Here is an 8,596-nt window from a genome sequence, read left to right as displayed (position 1 = left end):
AGAAAAGAAAAGAAAAAAAAAGAAAAAAGAAAGGAAGAGAGAAACACACATTCAAAACGGCTTGAGATTGTTAGGTGTTTCACTTTCATGGGCCTCGGTTTCTTGAGTCAAATGGGTTCATTTATCAATAATAACTGTTTTTTCTGTAGCCCTCCACTATGTGCTCTGTATGACTACACTAGACCTCCATCATGAATCCTTAAACGGAGATCTGCGCTCTCTGGCTGCCCCAGAGCCAACCACTTAATCTGCAGGCTCTATTTGCCTCCCTGTGGGCTGCGTCCTTCCCTCCCCGGGCATTACCCGGAGACCCAGGAGTCCTGGGCCCGGCCCTGGCCACCGCAGCCCTACGCTCAGGCCCCAGGGGGGAGGAGAGAGGGGAGGAGTGGACAAGGGTCCGGCTGCAGCTGGTCGAGCTGCGCCAGGCCTGGAAACTGCTCAGGTTCCTGGTTCCCACCGGGGCCAAGAGTGACACCTGATCCCAGGGGATTGTGAAATGGCCTGAGGTGGCAGCCCGTCCGCGGTGGCCACTGAGCCCCCTCCCCCCACGCCCGCGCGGCCCCACCCCTACCCCACGCCCCTGCGCGCGTGGTTAAATCCCCGCATCCGGGCGGCGGCTCACACCTGCACCCCGCCCCGGCACAGCACCATGCCCGCCTGCCACCCAGGTCCTCTCGCTGTCGCCCTCCTCCTCGGCCTGCTGCTGTTCGGCCTCCCCCGAGTCCCAGGTGAGCGGGGCGGGGACAGCCGGCCACTCCAGGAGGGCCAGGACAGGGCCCGGCCAAGGCGCACGTAGTCTTTCTGGGAGCTGGAGAAATGGGGATTCTTGGGGCAGAAGTGGGGAGACCCATGAAGACTAAAATTTGAGGATTCCCTGGTTCCTGAAGGTGGTGACCCTTGGAGCTTAGGGTGTGGGGTCCAATGTGCTGGAGGAGGGGGAGACCACTGAAGGCTGAAATTTGGAGCAGAGGCTCTGTGCTAAAGGTGGAGACCTAGTGGCCGGTGGGGGTACCCTCTGCCTAGACGTCGGGAGCTCCTGGATGTTCAGCTCTGTGGGGGTCCCCTAAAGATTGAGGGCTCTGAGGATGAGGGTTAGGTAACCCCCCCGTACTTCCAGGTGTCGGGGCCCCCAGGCCTGGAGGTGGGGCCCTCTGAAGGCTGTAAGGGGGGCGCCCAGGGCCAGAGACTGAGATTTCCTTGGAGCTTGAGATCTGCGGCCCTGGGAGCAGGAGGTGGGCGTCCTCCGGGACTAGGTCTCCGCGCCCCACTGACCGTGCGCCTCCCAGGCGGAGAAGCGGAGAAGAAAGGCGTGTGCCCCCAGCTACAGGCAGACCTGAACTGCACGCAGGAGTGCCTCTCCGACGCCCAATGTGCGGACAACCTCAAGTGCTGCCAGGCCGGCTGCGCCACCATCTGCCACCTGCCCAACGGTAGGCGCCCGGGGCGGGGCGGGGAAGGGCGCGGTGGGCTGGAGGAGGCAGAGCGCCGGGATCGGGGCACAGGGTACCCCCCCCCAACCCCAGGGACCCCTGCAGAGTCGAGGCGGATGGAACCAGATTCGCCGCGTGCTTCCTCGCGGGGCCCCAGGGAGACAAAAGGCGTCGCTGAAGCTCAGCCAGGGGTGTGGGTGTGTGTGGCGGGGGGGAGGAGGTCCCCCACCCCTGGCTGGATTCCATTCCCTGGTGTGTGACGGGCTTCCGGGCAAGCACCAGCTGGGACGGTGTTCCCGGAGGTCAAAGCACCCGGTTCACAGTTTCCTCCCCGGCGGGTTGGAGCCCCGGGAAAGCCCGGGGCTGGTGAGCCGGCTGGCTCCCAAGACCTGGGGCGCCCAGCCCTCTCGGAGTCCCTCCCCTGGGGCCTCCCCCAGCTCTGGGGGAAGGACTTGGAGCGCCTGGCCTAGCAAGACTCCCCAGATTCCTCTGTCCAGAGGGAAAAAATGAGACTTTACACATTAAGGAGAGCGCCCAGCCTATCTTAAAGATGTGGTTGTGAGTGTCAGAACAGAAAGGCTCTTGCCCAACGTCGCACCGTCACTCCATGGTTTCGCGGGAGTCATAGTGAAGGGCTTCAACTCTTGCCCCTTCTGGAAGGCTGGTTTGAAGGAAATCAGAACTCCTCCCTGAACACCCCTCCTCTCGTCCTGTATTTAAAACAATCTCTTCCACTCTAAATATTGAGAGCAAGAACTATGCGAAAGCGCTGGTGGTCCACAAAATGTCCTTGGTAGAGCTCACTCTCTCCCCCAGGCTATGGGGACGCTCATCAGAGCAGGGGGTGGCCTTAGACAACATGAAATTCAAGCTTCTCATTTTTCACAGGGAAAAACTGAGGACTAGAAGCAGGGATATGACCTGGGGCACCAAGCTGTTGTGATTACTGGTCTTTAGCCAGAATACAGCCCCAGGGATTTTCCCTCTCCGTTATTTCTCCCAAGATGCCAGTAGGTGCTGGGATGGTTTGTAATAGAGACCTCAGACTTAGGAGCCGGGAGCTGGGAGGTAGAGGGAGGACTGGCCCATCAGGGGCAGCTGCTGGGTCTGGAGGCTTCTAATTGAACACAGAGAGGAGGATCAGAAGGAGAGGTGAGGATTAAGAAAGACAGGCAGGCAGACAGACAGACAGATGAGTAAGGTGGAGGGGGACAGAAGGCATGCCTGCTGTTAGGTGCAGTCTTTGCTTTTTTTTTTTTTTTTTTTTTGTCGTCTCAGATGTACAGACTGAGGCAGGAAGAGGGATGGGGCCAGATGGCTTCCTGAACTAGAATCTTTGTTCTGCCCATCTGCTAGCTGTGTGATCCTCAGCAAGTTGCTTTGCGTCTCCGGGCCTCTGCTCTCTCGTCATCAAAATGGGAATGATAATCCCAAACTTTGTGGGACTGACATGGGGGCTAAATGAAATAACACACAGAAAGTATCTCTGTAGAGAGTAGATCCTCTATCCACAGTGGAGTGTTTTGTCAGTAAGACCTTCCTGATTCCCTTTTGTCCTGGGGAAGCCCAGTGTCCAGACCTCCTGCCCTTTTCAAGGGAATGTGTTTCTCTGTGCTAGGAAGTCAGCCACTCCTGTCCTGTGCAGCTGATCAGCCAGTTCTGTGCCTGTGTTTGACCTTTGGCTGGGCTTGCTCTTGGGGCTCCTGGGAATTGAGCCCAGCTCCCTTATCCTTGACCCAGGAAGTGTGTGTGTGTAAATGGACGGTCACAGCCTGGGCTCAAGTCTTGGTTTTACTTCTACCAGCAGTGTGGTGTTGAGTCATTCCAAAGTCAAGGATGGAGGGAGCTGGAGGAGGAGGGGCTTGCGGGCGGTTTTCCTAGGTGCCCCAAGATCAAGGCCAGCAGGCAGCTGTCCACTTTGTGACACAGGGGGAGGGTGGTGGGAGATCATGTTGTGGACAAGTGTTCACCTGGCATCCTCTCTGCCCGCTTCCCCTTGCTCCTTTTTCTCTCCAGAAAAGCAGGGTTCTTGCCCCAAGGTGAACACTGACTTCCCCCAGCTCGGCCTCTGCCAGGACCAGTGCCAGGTGGACAGCCAGTGTCCCGGCCTGTTGAAATGCTGCTACAATGGTTGCGGGAAGGTGTCTTGTGTCACTCCTGTCCTCTGAGGTAGGTGGGGGGCGAGAGCAGAGGGGAAGTGCACTGATGTCTCGCTGTGAAGGTGGTTGAAAAGGAGGGCCCGGGCGAACAGACCTCTGCTCACTATCTGTCCATTTCTTTGCTTTCATGCCCTCAACAAGTCTCTGTTGAGCATCTGTCATGTGCGGTGCACTGCTCTGGGTACTGAGGATGATCCATGAGTGAGCAAATCACACACAGATTTCTCTCGGACGGGGTTTATGTGCTAATGGACAATAAAGAAAACGACATAAGCGAGTATATTCTGTAGAGTGTTCAAGGGAGAAAAGTGCCCTGGTGGAAAAGGAAACAGAAGGGGGATGGGAGTGCTGGGGTGGGGGTGGGGCAGGGTGGGCAGGAAGCTGGGATGCCATTTTTTTGTTTGTTACAGGGACCCTCTGGGAAGGCCCTACCCAGAAGGCAGCATTTGAGCACAGACTTGCCAGAACTTGAAGGAGGGGGCTGTGAGGATATCTGGGGGGGTGGAGGGGGCATTACAGGTGAGGGCCTGCAGGTACAAAAGCAGGAGCATCCCTGGTGTTTCAGGAAAAGCCAGGAAGCTGGAAGGGAGCAAGGAGAACACAGAGGAAGGTCGGGGGTAAGTGGAGCCGCTCCTGAGGGGTCTGAGAGGTCACTATAGGACTTTGGTCTTGACCTGGAGATGTTGCCTCCATGGAAATGGACATGCTCGGGCTTAGATTTAAAAAGGATTGCTCTGGCTGCTGGGTGGAGAGTAGACTGTTGGGGGGCAGTGGCAGAGGCAGGAGACCAGCTGCGAGGCTCCTGTGGGAGGCCCGGGAGAGACGACAGACCAGGGAGCCAAGTGGCTGGGTTTCGGACGTACGTGAAGGTAGATGGGACCGTATTTGCTGGTGAATTGGGCTGTGAGGGAAAGAGAAGATTCACTCTGTTTCCTTAGCGGGCACCCAGAAAGTCAGCAGTTGGAGGAGCAGCTGTGTCCCAAGAGGGGACCATGGCCAGAGGCTAGAGGGAGAGGGGAGGTGGGAAGCTCTTTGCACGTGGCCAGTGGGAGGCCAAAGACTGGCTTTTCAGGACACGTGTGGCAGGCAGCAAATGTGTATTCGAAGTGTACTGAGCCCGTGCTCCGTGGCGGACTAGGGCTGTGTTTGGCCTCCTCTGCTGGTTCTGTCCCTGCAAGGGAAGGATTGTGGAGCCTCTCTTCCCCTGCCTGCAACTAGAAATAAAGCAATACTAAGTCCTAGAGTAAGTGTGAGTAAGTCAAGAAATACAAGACCCAAAGCACATGTTTGGTTGATCCATTGGGAGATCCAGCGCTGTGCCAAGGTCTCTGTGTCAGATGCTGGGACAGAAGGGGACCACGGCCCTTCCTCACAGAGCAGCCCCGTGGCTGAAGTAGGGACACTCCCAGGGAGGGAAGGGCTGAGTGCTGTGGGAGCAGAGGAGGAAAACCTCATGGGGTGGGAGGGGTGGGGCGGTGGTGGGAGAGAGCAGGCTTGGCAGAGGGATGACCCCGGGCCCGTCCTCGAGGATGGCCCGAAGGTAGGTAGTGGGGTGACACACAGGAGGAGCAGGAACCCGGAAGCGCCCTCTGGTTGAAATCTCATTGTTGATCGTGGGCTAGCGTGATAAGCCCTCAGTCCAGGGACTGACAGGTCACTGGTGGGACCGAGTATTGCACAGATGGGAAGACCAAGACCACCAAGAGGGGAGGATGTGCCCAAGGCCCCGTGGTTGCCATTTGAAGGGGTCCTTTCAGTTCCTGAGTGGGAACCACGGTCTCCCGAGGGCCCAGAGCTCTCCAGCGATGCCAGCCATCCCTTGCCTCCCTGAGAGCCAGCAGCATGGTTGGACTTCGTGGCCAGGAAGACCCAGGTTCAGACTTCAGCTCTGACACTTACCTAGCTTTTACCTCCCTGAGCTGCAATCATTATGCTTATAAAATGAGATCAGTAAGATCTCCTTGACCAGCTAATCCCAGTTTACCTTAAGGAACGGAGGCACAGCAGAACCTCCTGATGGTAGAGGGACTCGTAGGGAGGCGAGTGACGATGGTCCCTCAGGAAGGCCACAGCGGTCGGTTGGGCTGTGGTTACCCAGGTAGGTCCCAGGACGGTCTGAAGCAGAGGAGCTGAGTCTAGGACCTGCAGAGATGTGCAGGCAGAGCCCCCGGACCTCAGGAAGGTGGGGCTTTGCTGGTGTGTAGTGGAAAGGGAGAGCAGGGGAGCTTTGGTCCAGAATTTAAGCTCCATGTCCTCTTGGCTAGTATTTTGGATATTGCCGTTGATGTATTAATATGATTTTCTTCCTCCAGCTCCAGCCACCACAGCCCGAGGAGTGGGGGAGTGGAAGTTTCTGCCCGGCCTTGCCTGGCTCCAGCCCAGCTACCCTCCCCTCTTTCTGGCTGCTGTATTCCCTCCAGAGCTGAGCCTCGCTTCTTCCTTTTCCAGCCAATAAAGTGACCACTTCCAGCACTGGGTGCGGGGCATGGCCTCCATTCTTAATCGTTCCGTCCCTGCCTCCCCTGACTCTGGGTTGAGATGGGGCGCCCAGGTCATCCGGGCATGAGGTCCAGGGCGGGATCAACTCTGAAACAATGAACATACATTCAGGGCTCGGCTTGCGGAGTAGTGCTTTTCCCGGGAGGTTGGGGGTTACCCTTTCCCTGGGAAGGAGATGGAAGAGAGAACAGGCTCAGAGACAGGTGGAATGCTTCCAAAGTCACTCCCATTCATTGCCGGGGGCTTGAAAACAGCAGCGTGTCCGGGTGCGGGACCCAGGGCTGGGAGATTTGTGAGATCTCCCCGAGCCACAACCCTCCCTGTGGCTGACGACAGTCCGAGTTCTAGACCAGGAGTCCACCAGGTGACTTGCTTGCAGCCACGTGGGTAGAAAGTGGCAAAGCTGGGGTCCTTTGATTGGTTGTTGGTTCTGTTTTTTTTAAAGATTCTATTTATTTATTCGAGAGAGAGCACGAGTTGGGGGGGTAGGGGCAGAGGGAGAGGGAGAAGCAGGCTCCCCTACTGAACAGAGAGCCTGACACGGGGCTCCATCCCAGGACCCCAAGATCATGACCTGAGCTGGAGGCAGATGCTTAATCAACTGAGCCACTCAGGCGCCCCTGGTTGTTGAGTTTTTATTTTTTTTTTTAAGATTTTATTTATTTAGAGTGAGTGGGGGAGGGGCAGAGGGAGAGGGAGAGAGAGATTTCCAAGCAGACTCCCTGCTGAGTGCAGATCCGGACAAGGGCCTCAATCTCATGGCCCCGAGATCATGACCTGAGCTGAAACCAAGAGTCAGGGGCCCCTAGTTGTTGGTTTTTAAATCAAACTGTTATTTTGTAGAAATAATACAGTCACATGGACCAAAATTCAAAAGGTTAAGAAACAAAACAATGGAGAGGGTCCTTCAAGCTTGCCCCCCACCCCCACCCCCCGCCAGCCCCTAGCTGTCCTCTATGGGTGACACCAAATCTACCAGTGTCTTGTGTGTTCTTTCAGAGACCTAGCTCGGTCTCAGTCCTCACATCTCCTCTCTTGCTCTTCTGTTTCCCCATTATCCCTTTCTCCATTCTCTCTCTTCCCCTTGTTCTCTCTCTAACCCTCTATCCCTCTCTGTTCCCCCATCTCCTCCTTTTCTGGCCCTCCTACATGTTCCTCTCTCTTTATCCCCTTCTCTCAATGTTCCTCCGCGCACCCCAGAACAGCTTTTCCCTGCTCCTCTGCTCCAACCACCGTGGGATGTGAGAGATCAGGGCAGCTTGAGGGCGATGGTCTGGAGACAGAAAACCTTGGTGGCTTGGTGTTTGGCTGGCTTATCTTTCTCATCCTCTTGTGGGTCCCTGCTCCAGGCCATGAGCCAGGCAAGACCCCAAGGCTCCCCGCCCCCGCCCGCCCGCCCCGGGGATGCAAGGTCAATGAGTCTTCCTGATGCAAGTGACGGGGCTCAGTGCATAAGCTGCCTCTTGGCGATAGATGGCAGTGTAGTTTTCCCTTTTCTGATTTCTGTCCCTGCCCACACTTGGGGTCCCCCCCACCAGCGGTTGCAGGCAGCAGCGAAAGCATCTGGCTATGGGCTCGGTAGCGCTGTTAGGGACCAAATGTGTGGCTGCCATCCCCTCCACTCTCGCCTAATCTTCCCCAGGTTTGCCCTCGGAGACAACCCTGGGCAGAGCTCTGTCTAACTCAGGCAGGGCATGCCTTTTGTATGCACATCATTATTCCCCCACCATCACCCACTCTGCAAACCTTTAGCACTCATGCTGTTCCTCTCCCTAACACTCCAGGGCTACCCACTGATCAGGACTAGCAGGTGAATTTGCTACTCCCAGTTTAACTCGAGAAACAAAGTGCCAGCAGTGGAATAGCAGACAGGGTGGGGGAGGTTTTACTGCATGAGACGGCGGCCCAGGACCACCCTGAGCAGGGGTCTGAGGGAGATGGACCCTCAGGCCTTCCACCAGAACCCTGAGAAGGGGCGGGACTTTTTCAAGGGGGCCCTGGCCCAGCGGCGTCCTGGGGAAGATGAAGTGGGGAGAACCCGGGGTGGAGGTTACCAAGGGTCCCAATGATGAACGGGAAGAATCTGCTGGAAAAGGAAGGTTGAGGGATGAAGTGGGTCAGGTGAGAAAATGCGTGGGTTTGGAGGAGACCCCGGCTGAGGACATTTCTTTGATCAACTTTGATCGCCGAGTGGCTGCTGCATGTTGGGGACTCTGCGGGTCTTTGCTGGAGGAGTGGGAAGAGGAAGGAAGAAAGGGGCTGCTCTGAATTGGTCCCTTCTCCCCATTTCCAGGTCTTGACGGGCTACATGGTGTGTAGCCAGACCACAGCAATGCTTAGTTTTGGCTGTAGGAGGATGGCTCCCATGGCCAGGAATCCTGGTAGATTGCTGGCTCCAGATGGGAGTGTCATCCTCGTGGCACCTCCGAGAGCCCCTCATTCCGGCCACAGCTCCAGAATTCAGGGCATGGTTTCTTCCCGCGCTTACTCTCCCATCTCCAACAGCGG

The 8,596-nt window shown here is 56.7% G+C and overlaps 1 protein-coding gene across 1 annotated transcript; it reads left to right on the top strand.

The window, feature by feature from the left end:
- The first annotated feature begins 511 nt into the window (after nt 1-511).
- On the top strand, nt 512-6,061 carry WFDC2 (WAP four-disulfide core domain 2). The gene is made up of 4 exons (XM_025875443.2): nt 512-728; nt 1,287-1,430; nt 3,447-3,599; nt 5,902-6,061. Exons 1-3 carry the CDS (start codon nt 650-652, stop codon nt 3,596-3,598), a joined length of 375 nt encoding a protein of 124 aa, XP_025731228.1. The 5' UTR covers nt 512-649; the 3' UTR covers nt 3,599; nt 5,902-6,061.
- Nucleotides 6,062-8,596: the final 2,535 nt, after the last annotated feature.

The sequence above is a fragment of the Callorhinus ursinus genome, unplaced genomic scaffold, assembly GCF_003265705.2.
Source record: "Callorhinus ursinus isolate GAN/ISIS: 27379988/994484 unplaced genomic scaffold, GSC_fseal_2.0 scaffold38, whole genome shotgun sequence".
Lineage (NCBI taxonomy): Eukaryota > Metazoa > Chordata > Mammalia > Carnivora > Otariidae > Callorhinus > Callorhinus ursinus.
Note: the sequence above shows the minus strand (reverse complement) of the source record. Positions and strands in the feature narration are given on the sequence as shown.